Source organism: Sabethes cyaneus, chromosome 3, assembly GCF_943734655.1.
Source record: "Sabethes cyaneus chromosome 3, idSabCyanKW18_F2, whole genome shotgun sequence".
In the NCBI taxonomy this organism is placed as follows: domain Eukaryota; kingdom Metazoa; phylum Arthropoda; class Insecta; order Diptera; family Culicidae; genus Sabethes; species Sabethes cyaneus.
The window spans coordinates 164,108,867-164,129,497 of record NC_071355.1 but is presented as its reverse complement, the minus strand read 5'-3'; the positions used below and the strand labels follow the sequence as shown (position 1 = coordinate 164,129,497).

At 37.5% G+C, this 20,631-nt stretch overlaps 1 protein-coding gene across 1 annotated transcript in view; it reads left to right on the top strand.

The window, feature by feature from the left end:
- Nucleotides 1-20,631, top strand: part of LOC128742516 (vesicular glutamate transporter 1) — a 115,035-nt gene that overhangs the window by 82,637 nt on the left and 11,767 nt on the right. The window contains exon 2 of the mRNA XM_053838909.1: nucleotides 7,805-8,102. Within this exon, the coding sequence (XP_053694884.1) occupies nucleotides 7,805-8,102 (298 nt within the window). The remainder of the gene's footprint in view (nucleotides 1-7,804; nucleotides 8,103-20,631) is intronic.

Below are 20,631 nucleotides of genomic sequence, written 5' to 3'. Positions count from 1 at the left end.
CAGATATTGATCTAAATTTTATATTTTTTGCACCATATCATTATCCAGGCCTTTACCTAATTTCTAAATCCTCTATTGACGCACAGATGATTTTATTGCCAAACCGGATACTTTCGTAGGACGGTTGGGCATCACAAAGTTTCACGAGGGTGAGGAAGTTGACGTTCTTAACCATCAGAAGTGGCTGCTTCTTTTTACTCAGACGAGTCTGATTTTGTGACTACAAGATCCGGTTGAATTTTATTGGCCTTAGGGTTTTCGGTCAGCGCGCTAAAGGTGTTTTAAACCTTGATATATGCTTGATTAACGTGTGTAAACTATTTCTCATCTGAGTTTTGTCAAAACTTAAACTTACAGCAAAACTTTTTGCTGTATTTATATGGAAAATACAGGACGTTATTTGTCCATGAAACAAAAATTTGATTCCAACCATTTTTACGATGTTGCCCGTAGAAGCAGGGATATCCACTTTAAATAGAGTTTGGAATATTAGCTTCGTAACTCAATACGAAGTTCCAATATTAGAGTTTCCTATATATAAATCTTCAGAATTGTATTCTCAAATAATTTGTTTCATTCTTCTGGGCATTACTTTTAATGATACAAGAATTGTCCCGTTTAGCATAATTTGGGATTTTTTTTACATAAGGCGAACAAATTGGGAAAATTTTACTCTACTTATATAGATTACTTATATAGATTATATAGATTACACTTTTGCTTCGTGCTAAAACAAATACGTAAAATCCAATTGAAAAATTTAAGTGTAACAGGTTTTGTGCTAAATGCCAATGACGCAAAAATAGCTCTTTTTTAAGGGACATAATACATTTTACACCATATTTTTTGCCTAATTTCAAATATTCTTTCTCGATAACGCGAAAGGCAAATTGAATCGGGTTTTTTGCATTCGAAATATTGCATTTTATACTAATATTTGCAATTTTATTTTCACAAGGGAACCTTGCCCCTACGGCTCCATGAAGATAGTCGTTCAAAAAAACCATGAATTGCGGTACCATGGATTGGCGCTGGGGGCTTATCCGAATTGAAAAATTCCAAAACGACATGAAAGAACATTTAATTATCTCGTTTTTGATCCATCCTTTTCTAGAATCCGAACACATAACAAAATGGCGGACATTGATACATAAAAGTATGGTTTTTAAGCGAAAAAATTGACTTTAAACATTTCTAAAAAATACAAAAATTACAATATCAAGAAAAGGATGGGTCAAACACTAGATAATTTTGTTGGCTTTCAAACAAAAAAAAAGAATCATAAGAATTGCTTGAGCCGTTTTTGAGATATTTATGGTACCGACTTTCAAAACCTGGTTTCGAGAAAAACGACGTTGAAGTTTTTACTCGTTGTTTAATCACTCCAGACATGCGCGGTACAATTAGCTGTAACTTTGTCAATATTTGGAATTCATGCAAACGACTTCAAACACATATGGTCAAAATGTTAATCTTTCGAAATAATCAATAAAAAAATTTAGGTTTTAAAAAATTGAAAAGGTACTATGCCCCCTTAACAGAAGGCAGTTAGTATCCCTCTTATCTTTTGATCCATCTTATCTTTTAATCAATGATGGTTAAAATTTTAGTACAATACTGATTTTGTACAAATTAAGTTTATATTATTTTAAGCATAAAATGACATATGTTAGCTAACTAATTAGGAAGACTTTGTAGTTTCAAAACTAGAGGGTACAATGTACAAACACTATGAAGCAACTACGAAAAAGGATGAGTGATAGTTAGTTTTATCAATATAATTAAGTTTTTATTTAGGCTATAAATCAAGCCTACTTTCAATATCCCGTGCTTATAGATTAATTATAAACGGAGATACTATAGTGACAACCAGCATTTTCAATGAATATACAACGACGAGTTCGTTAGTGGTAGGCAATGATAGCTACCGCCAGTGATGTCTCGGAGCGCAAAACTAGGTCCATTCTAAAATCAATACTAGGTCCATTCAAGATCAAAAAAGGGGGTTAACATTTTTAAGGAATTTGAAGATTTTACTGGTTTTACTGAACTTTTAAATACCTAAATTGAAATTACACATATTTTAGCATCATTTTAAGAGTATTGTTTTATTTCAAACCAGAAGGGTTCCGGGTAGTAACAGTTTGAAAATACTCTATGGTGACTGCCAAAACACTGAAAAACAGCTACTTTTAAATACGCGGCAATAAAGTAGTTTTGGCTATAATTTTAATTTAATTTTAGTATATTTACGTTCAGAAATGATTAACGATAAACATAAAAGCTAAATACAGTACAAAGACTTGATAATTATATCCTAAAATTCTTATTTAAAAATAGGTCCATTCAAGATCAGAATTCGATTAGGTCCATTTCAAAATCATTTACCCTATATCTACACCTGGTTTAATCTACACCCGATTTTAGGAACCCCCTATTTTGTCTACCATTTTGCCCCGGTTTTATCTACCTCTTTTTTAAATTGCCATTTCAACCATGCGGCATGTAAATTTGGAAGTTTTCATGAATTTATGCATAACAGAGAATATTTCTTTGTATATTATAGCCCACTATTTAGCATCTGTGGTATGTAATTATACACAGAATGGGTATAATAACGCTGAAGTCAAATACGCAAAGTAACTTCCATTTAGTTTGTAACGCATATTTTTAACATTTCATATTGATCATTTGTGAGATTTTTCTATACCGTTACGCTAACGGACACACCCCGTCTCCGCTAGAAACTATAGTTAACATCTTTCTTTCCTTAAAAATGTTCATCTTTTCAACCATTGAACCGATTTGAATGATTTTATTACCAAATAAAAGGTATTTTATGAGCTTTTCAGAAAAAAAAACAATAAACTGGTGTTCAATTTTTTTTGTGATTGCAAAAATATTTTTTGCATATTTTATTTTATAACTCTTAAAATCACTTAAAACATTTAAAATGTTTTCTATTTTTTCAATATACTTTCAATGGCAAGCTAGTTGTTTACATATGATATCAAAAACTAGATATGTGACCCTTTTTGTTTTTGAACTACTTTTTTTTTAAGAAATAAAGATGCGAAAATGCAATGGCCTCGCATGGCGTGTTATTTTAGATGCGCTTTTCTTTGTCAAAAAAACCTCTTTTAGGCCATTGCAAATCATTTTCAAAGTTTTTGTCACCCCCCTTTGAAATTGGCTTGAAAAATCGAGGGGCCAAAAAATAAATTGTAGGATATGAGGTAAATTTTTTTTATAAAATCAATTGTCTGTGGGCTCTGCAGCCTGAAAAACTCGAAAAATGAGTGCACGAGTTGAGTTAACGCTTCTAGCACGAAATATAATATTTTTTTGAAACGATGGTTCTACAATTGATGAAGAGACGGTAGGGGAAAGAAATGAAAATTTTTGGTGAAGGAGGGGAAGAGCGGAAAGGAAGGGGGGGGGGGTATTGGTAGCTATGCTTGACAAGTAGTCATTTTGACTCCTACCTTTTGTCCAATGCTGGAAGGTGCATGAGTTGAACCAAGCTGTAATCTGAGATTATAACCGGATTCGAACCCTCAACACCCGCCAAGGCGTGTGGTTCGCTGGTACCCGTGTACCTTTGAACCATAGAGGCGCTGGAAAAAAGGAGACTACGCAACCCCCCTTATTAATGTCGTATGTGGGTTGGGTTATTTTGACGTAGGACTACGTCTTTGTTTACTATACCGGGACTGTAAAACTTTGTAAAAACGAAAATAGAAGTGTAACGTTTGAATGAAAGATTTCAAATGCCAATATCTACTAAACTACTGATCGAAACTTAACAATTTATGAGTCGTTTGATAGATAAAATGACCAGCAATTTTATGGAGGGGTAGGAGAGAAATTTTAAGGAAGGCGTAAGAGGGGGGCTCCTATACAAATGAAACACAAATTTCTTCAAAACTCGATAACTAATCAAGCAAATGGAACCAAATTTGGCATGTGGAGGTTTTAGATGCCAGGAATTTTTTCTATGGTATACTGAGACCCCTGCCCCTTCTTAGAGGGGGACTTCCATATAAATGAAATACCAATTTCCTCATAACTCTAGAAGCAATCAAGCAAATGGAACCAAATTTGGCATTTGGAAGAATTTTGTCTATGGTGTACAGAGACCCATTCGTATTTCAACAGGGGGGCGGCTCCTATACAAATGAAATACAAATTTCCTCGTAACTCGAGAACTAATCATGCAAATGGAACTAGATTTGACATGTGGGGGTTTTTGGATGCATGAATTTATTTTATGATGGTTGAGATCCCTCACCTCTGTGGTAGGGTGATAGGGACTCTTATACAAATAAAACAGAAATTTTTGCGTATATGCCATATTTTTTGCTATGTAACAAGCGATAAGCTGTGAAAGTAAACTAGTAAAACCTTCTTGGACCAATAGACAGTGAATTGATGCCGCTAACTTACGTGCCTGTTGCCATTCATGTCAAAAGAGAAGGACATTCGAATGGCATGTCATATTTACGATGAACGTGCTTTGGCTTTAATATTATTTGTAACCAATGACCCTTTTAAAGGCCACAAGTGAGTTAAAGGATTATTGAAACATGTCAAGCTACGCATAATCATTGCTATTTCAACCTTTATGATGCACACAAGTGGTTTTTAAAAGAAATATATACCGTGACCGCTCCGAATTCTGTGCAGCTCCTAATTCTGCGCATTTTTCTTTATATAAGCATTTTTTAACATTGTGCATAATTTTGATCATTGCACTATTTTTTATAAATGTCTGTTGAATATTACGCCATTATTCACAAACGGACCATAATATTTGAGAGCGAAATAATTTAACGTGAAACTGAAAGTACTTTATATGGCAGAAAACATCGTCGTTAGCACCAACGCTAAGATTGTACTTCTAGAAACTTAACAAATTTATGATCGAAATTCTTTGCAATGATCAAATTACCCTGCACAATTTGAAAGAATAATTAGTTTTAGTCATGTTTTAGACAAAAAGAGTGATTGCATGCATTGCTTTCTTTAGAAAAATGTGATGCAATAATGCGCAGATTTAGGCACAGATTTTTTATTCATGTTCCAAATTCTGCGCAGTAATGGATTCTACGAAGAAAGTGCGAAAGAATACAGAACCTCACCCAAATGGCTGAGGTACAGAGGCATGAAAATTCAAGTAGAATCTTTAACTTGCATTGATTGAAATCCTGTGCTGTGCCTCGGGGTCCGAACCTTCGAGCGCCAATTCATTAAACCATGTCTTCCATTTTTTTTAGTGTCCAACCTCATGGGGCTGTCAGAGAGTGAGGAAGTGGTTTCTATATTAAAACCCAACTTTTAGTATTAGTCTAAAGTGTAATGTTCAGTATGCAGGAAACCCGAATAAAATTCGCCTTTCACTTCATCGAGAATAAAATATTTAAAATGAGGCAATCAAAATGATAATAATATTCCTTTGCCACCCGGAAAGCACAAGAAAGCCGGATCATGGATTTAATCATGGTAATGGCTAATGCCGGATTTCTTGGTGTGCTTTCAGCGTATAAAGACATAAACAGCATAGCAGAAGTATTTATTGGTATTTTTTGGATGCGCAGAATTAGGAGCAAACATGCGCAGAATTAGGAACATGGGCAATAAAGTGCGCAGAATTAGGCACCGTGGATAAGTTTACAAAACGAAAAATATACTCAATTGTTGGTCGACTAATAATTCCCATATTTTTTACCAGATATTATAGACCGTAGCACTACACGTTGCTGCTATCCACGTTGTTAATTTAAATCTAGTATACTTAGAATAGCGGAAGAATCATAAAAATGTCTTAACTGTGCAGAATATGGTACGTTCACGGTATGTCTCAATGGTTGCAGGCGTTGCACCTATGAACCTTCATCCACGCCACCATTGCATTCAATGAAGAATTGAATCTGAATATTTCGCTCTTCTCTTTTAAACATTCACTTAAACAGTGGCACTTACAGATTCGTATAAGCATACATATGCCAGAAATGCAGTTTACATTAGTCTTTGATCTAATGATCTGATATAGTCCTACGTCACACTTTCGTACAACCCTTAGGGCTGTATACCTTGTAGTTTTTAGACACAAATTGTGCCTCTTCCTCCGTCTACTGTAGAGACCATCGACCGAGAAGTTTTAATCTAACTTGCTTTTACTGTCAGGACGACTGCTGTCTGTCAGCGTGTTAGCCGCGATTCTCAGCGCAGGTTTTCGGAGAAAGGCTCCGTTCCTATGAAATTGACCAAACTCGTGTTTTAGTCTTTGACCTTGAAATGCGGTCAGGAATTAATATTAATATTTTTTTGAAACGATGGTTCTACAATTGATGGTGGAACGGTAGGGGAAAGTAATGAAAAATTTTCCCAAAAAAACTAAGCCGTGTATACTCGAGAGTAGAGGTTCTTTGAGTATAAAGCCTAATTTATTACCGATGACACGATGTGATAGATTTTTATTTTCAATGTACTCATGCAGAATTTTCTCGCAAACGATCTGTTCTTTCGACGCTATTTTTCAGATTTTTACGCTGCTGATGAAAAAACTCACACAGCTTTAATAATCTACGTTGAACTTTCTCCATTCAAAATTTCAAAATAAACCGTTGGATTACGGTTAAAAACATAGAGCAATTTGAGTGTGTTGCATTTTAACGTGGACACCGTCTGTATTGGGCCTCGCTTATATTCGGCCTAGTCTCCAATCGGCCCAGCGTCCATTCGGTCGGCTTTCGTTTGGCTAGTATCCGTATGCTTAACACTCATTATGCATAACGGGTTATCATTTAAACTGCTCATTGCATATCATACGATCCAGCATATTCGAACAATTTCCACACCTCTCAATCAACGACTGCGGGTCAAACGACGTCTGACCGACAACTCGTATACGGGCTGGTTGGGTGCTGAAGAGAAATAATTTATCGAAACTGACGTTGTAGAAAGCCACTCCTTCGGTTGCAATTTTCCGGTAGACAAATTATCAATTACATTACATTGTCTTGTCGAGCACTTGTTCATTTCCATTTGTTCTGTTAGGTACATAGGGAGAAGGCGAACATCGAAACGGAACGGGAAGTAATGCCACCCGTTGCGGCAACTAACCGTTCATTCTGTCCCTGGAAAACCAAGCCGTTGTCATAAGCGATACCATTCATCTTCACGACGGGAGCCGGAACGTAAAACGCTCGCGCGCGGTTGCGATGACATGTATTCATATTTCCTACTTTCTTAAAGCATGAACAGGAGCTGCTTAGGCTTTCACCGACTGGGGGATTCAAGATTCGCGCGAAAGTGTGAAGCTTGCACAAAGACTGACGCGGCGGTTTCGTCTATCTGGCCGAAGAGGCTGGAAAACACTTGAGCGTTTCTCGTTCCATGGTTGGGACTGTATGAATACTGAATCGAGAACCTCGGGAGCAGTAAGGTGGAAAACCTGACCCGACTCGGAATGGAAATGCAAAGCAATTTGTGTGCAAGGAAATGACATTAAGTGGGCTTTTTCATTTAATTTCATTTTTCCATTTACTTTCGCTTTTGGCCACGGGTTTGGCTTGACTGTCGGTCGGAGAAGAAGTCAAACAATAAGATATCAACGCCGTTCGTAGGCACACAGTTTACTGCAGATTGAATACACTTAAAGAAACGATTTTCCTTCAACGATGTTTAGATGTCGGTTCTCTGTGTTTTACCAATTGATTCACGATTTGTCCATTAAAGTAAACGATTAGAAACTAAATTTATTTTCTAATCAACCTCATTTTTCTTGTTTTTTTTTCTCCAGGATCGGATTCGAAAAGTTTCAGATGCCGCCGAAACACGGCTACGATCAGATGGGCGGAGCTGGACTCGGCGAAGGGCCCACCTACGTGCCGGCAGACGACGGCGGTGGTGATTCGCCGGTTTCGTTTGAGGAAATCGAACGTCCACCGTTGCGTCACATCGATAAGTACGTCCGAGCGGAATGCCCCTGTATCAAAACGACTCGCTACACGGTCGCCCTGATGACCTGTCTGGGGTTCATCATTTCCTTTGGCATGCGATGCAACATGGGAATGGCCAAGCTGCAGTTCGAGAACGGGGTGAGTAAAGGCTGGACGTGATTTCATTTCGTAACACGTGTCTAAGTTGGCGGTTATTAACGAAAAGGTTCAAAGGGGTTCCGGTGTAATGAGTTTTGATACACATGATTCAGGATTGAGACGTAAAGCATGATAAGAGATCTAAATGGACACCTAAGCCAATTATCTTATTGAATACTCTATAGATTTACTAGTTAAATTCCAAAATTTTAGTTGTCACCCTTACATTTTCCTGTGACTAAAACTAACAGAAATAATAGAACAAGAACTTGTCAGCAATTTACCCGTTTCCGTTAATTTAGAAATTCTGTATTATTATTATTATCATCAAAATCGATAATCATCGCAGCGGAAAAAGCTAAATAGGGAACTTCCTTTTACTCGACTGTCGCCAAGCCCCCCAATTTCTCCGTCCGTGAGCACGTGCAACATTTCAGCCTATCGGTTTATCAATTCCGGCAACCTAAAAAACTAATGAATATATGAAAATGATAATAATGAACCTACCGTGCACAATGGGAAAATCCTCTATCGAAAGCCGATGATACCTACTGTCCGACGGGCAGGCAAGGGTGACGAAAGTGAAACAGCAAAAAATATGAAATTTTATGATATAGTCAGACATGCTGGAAGCATTTATTGCGGGGTAATGCCGGTACAAAAGATGATAATTTTTATTCACGGCAAAGCTCTGGCTAGTCCCCAAAATATAATACCGATCCGATGCCGTTCTATTGATGCCAGTAATGTCCTTGATTTGAGTCTGAATGTACGCGGCAAAACATAGGGAGATGGTAACCGGATGGAGCCGTGAGGAGAAGTCATCGACAATACTGGCTGGCAAAAGTTCTTTTCTGACGACGCCGCACCATGCTGGCGCCAATCTTTTTTCGGTTTACTAGCAAGTGAATATAAGAATCCGTCGGAGGGAACCGTTGGCGTTGTATTGAGTGGAACAGAATGACGAATCGCTAAGCGACAGAAGAGATGTACTCTTTTACGAGGGGTGAATTCGATCAAGTGAGATATACTTCCGGTCGTTTCCGGAACGGTGTTATGACAGGAAATGGTTGCTTTCGGTGTTGCAGCGTCTGTTTTATGATGAGAAGGAACTTATTTTTAGATGCGAAAAAGAACTGAACACATATATAACAATACTACATATTTGGCGTTAATGGAACTATTGAAGATATAACTTGTATACCAAATATCTAATCACATATCATACAAGACTTCAGTTTCTAATAAATTCTCGTAATTAATCTATACAACCGAGTTAAAGAAAAGGGACGGTTCAGCTCTTTTCTTTACCGGTTTACTTTCGAGGCATCAAGTTCGTCTTGGTTCAATGATCATATGATAAAACTGATCGCGGAAAAGAGATGGATTTAAATAAGCCGCATTGTAATATTCCCTCGCAGTAAGTTTCTATTGTATTGTTCAACCGAACGCGATGCACAAAGACTATTATTCCGAACATGGAATAAATCTATTTACTACAAGTGTATAAAAGCCGATCAATAAATAGCAATCAGCATCAGTGCACTAGTAGCAATAGATGCCAGAATCACAGATTTTTCACACGCATAAATTTTGGACCCACCAATTATGTCAGTTCCTGTGAGTTCTGGTTCTACCAATGTGTCTGATAATTAAAGTACTTCATAAACTATGTATTACAGAAAAAAAGAAAAATTAAATATTGCGGAGGAAATGATTGGGTCCCAAATTTATGCGTGTGAAAAAATCTGTGGAAATGGCATCTATACTAGCCGCCACCGATCAGACCGTTGCCGTCAGACCATCCAGTGTTTTATTTTACTATGTGAAGAAGCCAGTCCCGTTAGTAACCGGACTACCCTTACGATGATCACGAACAACCCTTTTACAAATTGGTTTACTTTCAGGACATCACCTAATCGAAGTAAACAGAACCGCAAGTGTTAAGTTGTCGAAACCGCTCCTATATTCTAATGATACATTCCTGAAATAGAAATTTCGCACAATAGTTTTTCCAAAACCACCCAGCGTCTTCATCGTTCGTAAATGATTTTGATCCGTAGTAATTAAATCTGGGATCCAAAAATAACCCCATTTTAAAAGCTTTTGAATGGCGTATAATGTTCAGTCTTACACTTTATTTATTTTATTTGTATTTACTGCGTCTTCAGTTAATACTCTACTGACTACAATATATCAACCCGCATTCGTATTAAATCCTGAACAAAAGGATTATTGAATAATTTTGTAACTCCTAGGTTACTCCAGTTTCCTCTAGTTGTGGATGCCTTATGCTCCGGGAGCGAGGGGATCTCAAGGACGATTTTGATTGCCAACAAGCTTGGTTGACAAACGTGTGAGCCGTAGCGAATAACTTTCTGGGTACGGAGGACAACTATCTCTTGAGACAATTTTGAAACTTGAACTAACGATCAACTGTGGGTAGCATCACAGAACAGAATCTAACTACGGGGAATGCTCAAAAGCCACGTATGCTTAGCTTCCGAATAGACCCAAAACTAGTAAGGTCTAATAATCCTTATGGGTTACAAAAGATGTAAAATGTTTTGCGGCTGTTACATTCGCGAAAGTTTCTAAAATCTTTGTTTCTAGCTTGTCACATCGCTTTAGCACATTAGCTCCCTTCGGGAATGGTGTTAGCTCGGGTGACCGCTCTCTGCGGTGACACCAGTATAGGATACCATTCGTATAATTTCACGAACAGCCTAGCGGCTTTCAGCGCGAATTTCTGGACTGCATCAACATCTTTTGCCAAAAGCCACAAGAAAGCGTTCGAAGAATTGTGTCACATCTGTCTATTAGCACTCTATTTATTCCCGTGATATTGCTGGTCAGATTTGAGCCGTGTTACCATTATTGGTGATTCCTGATCCTTCCTATTTTCAAATATAGTTGGACAACCTATAAATATTTTTTGTACATTGTAGTCCAGAAAACCTACTTGGAATGTAACCTTCGCTATGGAGTGATCTGCACGATAAAATTTAGACATATGCTGGGCCCTTACTGAAGCTGTTTGCAGTAGGAATAATATTAGCAACAACAAATTCCAAACACCAGGAAAGCACCCGGAAAATCTATTGAAAAATGTGTGTTTTTTTGTATGCCAGAAGGGCACTGGGTTCAAAACTGCAACTGCGACAGTCACGAAGATTGTCTTTAGTAGCTGGCCTTTGCTGAAAAATGTGTTTTTTTATATATATTTTTTATAGCTCGTTAAACGAAAGAGATAGAGTTACTAAATTTAACAAAGCTTCTTATTTTAACGTATTCTACAACTTTGCTGAAGACACCATACCTTCTTGAAAGCATTTAAATAAACGAATATTTGTATCACCCTTTTAAAACCACCAAAATCACAATAGTTTGCTCACTGACGAACTGACATGACACATAGAAGAAAATCATTTAAGGGGGCATAGTACTTTTTACACCATATTTTTTGCCTTATTTCAAATTTTTTTTTCTCGATAACGCGAAAAGCGAATCGATTCGGGTTTTTTGCATTCTAAACATTGCACTTTATTCTAATATTTACAATGCTGTTTGCATATGTGAACTTCTTCCCCTCTCCCCTACGGCTCCTTGAACATGATCATTCGAAAAAAACATGATTTGCGGTACCATGGATTGGAGCTGGTGGGCTTATCCGAATTGAAAAATTCCAAAACGACATGAAAGTAAATTAAATTATCTCGTGTTTGACCCATCCTTTTTTTAAAATTCGAACGCATAACAAAATGGCGGACTTTCAAACATAAAAGTAAGGTTTTTAGTCGAAAAAATTGACTTTAAACATTTCTGAAAAATACAAAAATTGTAATATCAAAAAAGGATGGGTCAAACACTAGATAATTTTGTTGGCTTTGAAACAAAAAAAGAATCATGAGAATTACTTGAGTCGTTCTTGAGATATTTATGGTACCGACTTTCAAAACCTGGTTTCGAGAAAAACGACGTTGAAGTTTTTATACGCTGTGTAATCGCTCCAGACATGCGCGGTATAAATAGCTGTAACTTTGCGAATTTTTGAAATTCAACGAAATGACTTGAAACACATATGGTCAAAATGTTAATCTTTCGAAATAATCAAAAAAAATTTCGGTTTTTTTAAATTGAAAAAGTACTATGCCCCCTTAAAAACCATCGTCCTACACATTTTGCCTGCACACTGGCACCCTCTGTTATGCATGTCGCGGAGTAGCTTGCATTTGCAGGGTTTAATGCTGTAGGGTTTTTACATTTGTATGGTTTTATACTGAAAACTCGAGATAGCACTCGCGCGCCGTGGTGTGGCCATGTTGCGAAACATTCTTTTTTTGAGAAATGAGTGGTTTTTGATTGGACGATGGAATTAACGCGAGTGTCTCGTCTGTTTGTCTGTGGTTTGCTATAACGTAATTTTTGAGGCAAAGTGTCCTTGGAGAAGTTTACAAATAAAATATAGCGTAACTTTTTGCACTATTAAGGCGACCGTGAATTCACCATTAGGGTGATACAAACTTTTTTCGCATTTTTCGATTTTTTGGAATGACACCCTATCCCAAACCTTGCCGTAAGACGTAGTCCTACGGCAAAACAGTAGGACTACGTCTTACGGCAAGGTTTGGGATAGGGTGTCATTCCAAAAAATCGAAAAATGCGAAAAAGTGATAGGTTTTAGCACTATTAGCTTAGGGATTTCCAGATCGATTTTCAATATGTTTGTACCAATCGATTGAAAAATCTACTACGCATCCACTCCAATAAAGAAAACTATTGATTTTGAAGCGCGCACTTTTGAAAAATTGGATATAATGGAGCATTGTCCACCTAGAAATCCTCGCTTCGTGATTGGTGGTTGGAAATGACGTCATTAATTTGTTTAATTTGTTTATTTAAATTTTTCATCTGACCTTTATAGGTCTCAATGAAATTTGTGGGTGGGGAAAAGCCCACTCGAGGTTGACCCTCAAGTGCGCGTAAAAACCCCACCATATTTTGACACTGTTTATAGTTAACAATTTTACAATTTCATGATTCATACCTACAAACTATAAACAACTACAGTATTAGTATCAAGCAAATTACACTGAAGATTAAGTTTAAACATCCTAATTTGATAATAACATATTACATTGCTTAAGTCTATTTTTAAAAGTATCACTTGAAATATTGAAGTCAAATAATTCATACGTGGTATTAAAAACGTCACACATCGCCCTAACGGGTTCGTTTTGACCGTACTCGGTGCGGTGGAATGCAAGGCGCAAAAAATCCCGTTCTCTCAGATTTCTGGAAGGCACATTTCAATTGAATTTGGACAGGATATTTGGAGCATCTATTTCTCCAGTCAACACTTTTCCAACAAAAATAGCTTTAGAAATCCATCGTCTCTTTACCAGCGTGTCGATGCCTAGCAATTGACAACGGTCAATATAGGCTGGCAACTGGTTTGAATCACGCCAAGGCAGAGACCTGAGGGCGTAACGTATGAATCTAGCTTGTACTGCTTCAATTCGATTAGTCCATATTTCAGTATATGGACTCCATATTACAGCTGAGGTCTCCAAAATGGAGCGGACAAGAGAAACGTATAAAGAACGCAAGCAGAACGGGTCAGTGAATTCTCTGGAAATTCTCATGATAAAGCCGAGGTTTTTATTAGCGTGTGCTATGATATGCGAATAATGGTGCTTAAAGGAGAGTTCTGAGTCTAAAAATACTCCTAAGTCTTTGACAACTGAGACTCTTTTAAGAGTTTCTCCAGATATGGTGTAGTCGCATAATATTGGATTTTTCTTACGTGTAAAAGAAATCACAAAGCATTTCGACACACTAATAGTCAGTAAATTGCGCCAGCACCAGTTAGAAAAAGAATCCAGCATCCGTTGCAGCTCAATGCAGTCCGTCATAGTTTGTACAGCATGAAATAGTTTTAGATCATCAGCATAAATTAGTTTAAAACCAGGCGGAATAATGAAACAGACGTCATTAAAGAATCACTATTGACAGCAGCGGTCCTAGGTTACTGCCTTGAGGAACACCAGACACGCTGACGAAGCTATTTGATTCTATGTTGCCTAATTTGACACAGAGCGAGCGACCAATAAGGTAAGATTTCAGCCAGTCAGTAAAATGTTTTGATGCACCAAGACGTTCAATTTTAGCCAGAAGGATCGAGTGATCGACACGGTCAAATTAAAGTGGTAACGCGTTTTCACGCTTCGGCTTATAATCCAATCAATTCCTAATTGATTTCAATGCGCGCCATTGAAAAATTGAAAATGATTAACTCGGTCTAACTAAAAATTTTCGCTTCGGGATTGGTTGGAATAATTTGCAATTATTTTCGAACAAGTCTTGGTACAATTCAGGAATCAACGAGAAAGTTGAAGGATAATTTCATTTGATTCTATTATATCAAAGTTACAAGAGAATTCTTTCTCGTTGATTGCTAGTTGTGCCTTATTGTGATGTATCAGTAACGGCAATACGAGCGGTGCCGCAGTTATTTTAATTTCAGTGATCGTCACATTGAAAAATTGTCTGCCGTGAACAGAAGATAACACCAATTCACCGCAACAAATGCTTAGGAAAACGCATTTAAACTAAACCCAATGTGTTATTTCAATAATTATTGCTAGCCCAATAAACTTTATAGTGATCAGCGGAGAACAACAGTCTTTTATAAGCATGTTTTCATCTTTAAAAGGACGGTTTCTGATAATTGATACAAGTGTTAGAAATATCGTCATTCTTCTCACTTTTCATGGGCAATACAACAGCTTGTATGTTTGGCAGAACACCTCTAGTAACTCCGATGGTTCATTTCTCCATCGATACGGACAGTCAACCTCGAAAGATACTGGTATTCTCGTCGTCATACAATCCGCGTTGCCTGCGTTTAAATCCAAAATGGTTTATGGGCGCCATTGGCGTAGCTAGAAAGTTTTCCTGGAGGGGGCCTAGGGGGTGCCTTCCAAAAAATTTTTGATTAGAATCTTGTTACTCCGGCTGTCACCAATAGCACAAGGTTTTGTAGCGAAATACTAGATGGGGTTCATAAGGGTCCATGCAATTACTAGATGTCACCACCCGACATATCTTGCAGAAATGTCGGGAGTACAACGTGTCAACGCATCACATATTTATTGATTTCAAAGCAACATACGATACAGTCGATCGAGACCAGCTATGGCAGATAATGCACGAACACGGTTTTCCGAATAAACTGACGCAACTGATCAGAGCTACATTGGATCGAGTGATGTGTTTTGTGTGCATTTCGGGGACACTTTCGAGTTCCTTTGAGACGCGACGAGGATTGAGACAAGGTGAGGGCCTATTTTGCATGCTATTCAACATCGCACTTGAGTGGAATATCCGACGAAATCGGAGTCTAGAAGGAGTGGGCTAAACATAAATGCGTCGAAGACCAAATACTCAAAGGAAACAAACGCGTGCCTCTCGCGGACGGTAACTGTTGACGGCGACGAACTAGAAGTGGTAAATGAGCTCGTGTATTTAGGATCGGTGGTGCCCACGGACAACAACACTAGTAAGGGGATCCAGCATCGTATTTAAGCAGGAAATCGGGCCTACTGTGCCCTTCGCAAAACTTTACGATCCAGAAGCATACGATACCACACGAAGAACAGTAGTTCTTTATGGACTTGAAGCCGTGACACTGCTCGCGGAGGACATAAGCGCGCTTACCATGTTCGAGTGAAAGGTACGGTGGACGATATTTGGCGGAGTATCTATAGTAGGCACTATAGGCACTATAGTAGGCTATAGTGCGACGAAAACAGTTCTCTTTAACAACTGCAGCAGCATAAGGAACAGGGAGGCTCAACATGCAAGATAAACAACATGCAGAAAAATAATTTGTAGGATATGAGTTTAATTTTTTTTTAAAATCAATTGTTTGTGGGCTCTGCAGCCTGAAAAACTCGATAGATGAGTTACGAGTTGAGTTAACGCTTCTAGCATGAAATAGAAATGGAAATTCAAACAGCGGAATTTTCGAAGGTTGGCCAAAAAATTTTTCTTTCGTTTTTGTAGATTTTTGCATGGAAATTAATAACGTATATATTAAAAGCAAGAATAGATTTGGTTTTCACGTTTAAACTTAAAATAAAAATGCCTAAAATCCATTTTTTTTGCTCGATTAAAAAATTCTCTGTTGTTTTTCGCCACCCCCCCCCCCCCCTTCAGTGGCCCAACACCGGCGGGACAAAAACTTTTTAAAATATTTGTAATGGCCTGATGACAATGACGACACCCCATTAGCCATAAATACGACAGCCATACGGACGGTTGCCATACGTACGAATGCCATAAAGACGAATGCCATAATGTATGTTTGCCATAATGGACAGAAGCCATAAAGACGAATGCCATAATGTATGTTGGCCATAATGGACGGGAGCCATAATGTACGTTTGCCATAATTCATATATTCGGCTTTTTTGGTATGGTGGCCCAGAGCATTTCGACCAGTTCAAAGTTTTAAGAGCCAGCATGAGCATGTTGCAAGAGATCAGTCAGATTCTACCAAGTAACAAATTTCTGATTTTGAGAACGAATTTAACGTTTGCTACTCTGCATTGTTTTTGGTTTTCAATATTTCGAAATCATCTCATATCTCTGGCTGTAATATTTAAATAATCTGACAGAGGTGGGCATAATTCCGCTAATCCACTAACAGCTAATTAGCTCAGCTAACATTTTGGTTAGCGTTAAGCGTTTTCGCTAATTTTTATAACCGTTAGCGTTTTTGTTAGCTTCCGCTAAATTTGTATACCGCTAAATAAACCGCTAACTTTTTTTTTTGCAGAAGGAAAATTTGTAAGAAATATCGCACAGGCTTCGGTCGAAGGATTCCAAATTCCAAACTTTTGTATGTACTTTACCAGCCAAGAGCCGGGGTGGCTCTTGCCGTATCAAGAATTCCTCTCCATTGTACTTCTGGGTCCTAGGCTACTCGTTTCCAATTTGTTACGCGTCTCGGCACATGCAAGTTGGCTTCAACCTGGTCAAACCATCTAACTCGTTTGGCCCCTCTATTCCTGTTGTCGGTGGAGCTCTTGAAGAGAACGGATTTTACGTTCGGTATCCTTGCGATGTGGCCGGCCCACCGTAGTCTCCCAACTTTTTCCCAAATAGTGACTACAACTCATACGTCTATGCCACTCTCCGCTATCCGTTTGTACTCCGCCAAAAATAGTCCGCAACATCTTTCGTTCAAATACGGCAAGTGCACTTCCGTAAACAAAGTTGTTGTCTCAAGTCCGTAGAGGATTACTTTTGTACGCGGACTCAAATAAATCGATATTTAAAAACTTCGAGGCCTCTTACATTCACTGAAAACATCAAGGGAGATTTTTCGATTTTCTCGGACATCACTCGTTTTATAAATGCATAAGTGCTCGGCCAAATTTCAACGCAATAAATTTTTCACAACAACCAAGGAAAATTATTATCTACAAAATATTTTTTTACAAATTTTCTACCTTCTGATTCTGATTCCTTTTATTTTGATTTCATTGTATTTTTACTAAAAACTTGAAATTTTATTACTAGATACGCCACTACTGGTACGGTATAAATAACTTTTTAGTAAGCAATCCAGAGAAAATATTATTTGGAAAGCATTTACATAAATTTTCACAGCAATGGAAAACTCCAATAAAAAATCGAGGAATCTATGTCATGGAACATGGAAATGTTTTGTACCCTTTTAATGTGATAATATGCGAAGTGATGTTCTTTAAATATTTGTCATGAATGCCTGCAATTCTTTGCACGGAATTATCTCAGGAATTTTTTCTTAGACCTTTGAAACAAAAATTTTCTTTTATTGCCGAAATCAGCGCTTATCAAAGTAATGCTGATTCTACAGTGCTAACAAATTTAGCTGTTAGCGGTTAGCGTTAGCTTCCGCTAAATTGTTGGTTGATTTAGCGGATTAGCTGTTAGCGAAGCTAAAATTTCGGTTAGCGGTGCCCACCTCTGTAATCTGATTAGAGTAAAATGTAGCCTAGGGAATTGTCAGTCGCTTGGTGTCATTAACCCATTGTTTTAAATTTTGCGGCTTGGTTCGGTCTGACTTAACACCGAACAATTTATTCAGTCAAAACAAAAGCGGCTTTGCCGCTTTTATTTTATAAAGGGTATCTCGATGCGAGGACTAGGGAAAACTAACTAGAGGACGGTAAACCTAGGAAAACGAATAGACCTAGACAGATGTGATTTCTGCGGGGGGGCTGCCCCCCCGCAGTGGCCGGCGCTTCCGACGGCGGGTCACCGGCGAACACTCGCCGTTGCCTGCGGCCGGCTCGCCCTGAATCATCTAGGAAACGTTAAATATATGGATTATGGCAAACGTACATTATGGCTCCCGTCGGAAGTGCCGGCCACTGCGGGGGGACAGCCCCCCGCAGAAATCACATCTGTCTAAGTCTATTCGCAAAGCCGCTTTTTTAATCTGAATCAGTTAGGGCTCTTGCGACTTGGTCGCGCTGGTCCTTTAAGCTTTGAACTGGTCGAAGTGTAGTTCTGGGTCTCCAAACCAAAAATATGAATTATGGCAAAAGTATATTATGGCAAACGTACATTATGGCTTCCGTCTATTATGGCAAACATACATTATGGCATTCGTCTGTATGGCTTTCGTCTATTATGGCAAACATACATTATGGCAATCGTCTATATGGCATTCGTACGTATGGCAACCGTCCGTATGGCTATCGTATTTATGGCTCTCGTCCGGTCACCGATGACAATACAGTAAATTATAAATTTACGTAACAAACCGCTGAACGTTTTCAAATTGTCAAGCATTGTCGATTTGTACCCGCCTTCGTAGTCCTACGTGAACCCTTCGTTCGTTCTCCTAGGTATAGACCTTCATATTTTTTTCTCACGCCTGTTTCTCGCAATTGGCTGAATCGATTCGAACGCTATTACTGTTGCTAGAAAGGTATGATAGTATGTCTAGTACATCATTTCATTATTAAATTGTTTCCGATTTAATATTGAATTGTTTCCGAGACGGACAAGAGTCCGTCATTTCGTTTAAAAGTTGCAAGCAAAAATATGAAACACGATTTTCTTCGGAACCACACCACCAATTCCAACGATCTTAATACCAAATGAAAATTCTTGCTTTCGTAAAGTGTTCTAAGAAGTTTTATTTGAAGCAAACGGATAGTTTAGAAGTTATGCTTAAAAAACGAATTTTGACAAGGCAATAATGATCGCCTGCTTCTCAGAGATGGCCTAATCGATTTATGCGCTATTAATAAATAATAAAGCTGAATCGATCAGTATTGATTTGTTTTTTAATTGGACGTGTGCGTTTAAAGTTATGAGCAAAGACACTTCAAAAGTTACAGTAATTTGATTTTGACAGACGCATTCTATTTCAATAATTTTAGTGTTAAATAAACGATGACTTTTAACGCTACGAATATATCCGCAAAATTTCATATCTATCGGTATTACTAGTCAAAAGTTATATTCAATCCTATTCTCTTCTGGGGCCTATTTTTTCTATGGGTCTTTTGTATCAAAACAATAAACATATCCACAAAAAATACGTATCGATATTTAAAAGTGCTCTAATTTTGTTTAAGTTTTGTGCACTTAGACCCTTTAAGAAAACTTTACACCCATATGTTTTGTTTGATACTTAGGGTGACTCTTTCTGACTAAAGCTGGTTGCAAAAATTACTTTTTATACCAAGCTTATTTCTTTAAAAATTTATAACTTTTGAACCACTAAATTTAATTTTATTATTTTGGTACCAAATGTAAGCTATCTGAACGAGATTTTCAAGAATGATATGAGACTGAAGCTCATAGTTTTCAGTGATTGCTCGAGCATCAATATATTTGTTTTTATGCGTTTTCGTGCAACGTAGCTCAAAAATAGATATTTTTACATTTTTTTTCTGGCAAGCTGAAAACTTTTTACATATATCGAAAATTCTGGGGTGTATAATACTTTTAAAAGAAATAAATTTGCGAGTTTACAATGGAAATGTTAGTCTGTTTTTGTCTGTAATGAATATATTATTCAGATTCATTTATTGTTTTGGGTCATTTCAACAAAGACGAACCAGAAAACACATATTTTTTATGTAAGCAATCATCATCAATCAATGATAGCCGAACTAGTTATAGTACGGAATAAAATTTTCTATTAATTTATTCAATTCATTTATCAAGCGTTAAGTTTCTGTTAGTAGGAAAGTAATATGAATCAACTAACACAGCGATAGGACACAATTAAACTATGTTTCTAAGTCGTATCGATGTCTTTGTTAAATGATAAATAAGAGGTTATAACAAAAATTTAATATCTAACGGTTGAAAATTTAGCAAAATAAGCATAAAATAAAACAAATTGGAACTAGTTACATTCATTGGAAGTAAGTTGCGACAATATAAAAATTAAAACATATGATAATTCATAACCTACTTGCAAAGCAGCGTGGAATGCAAATTTGTACTAAATCGT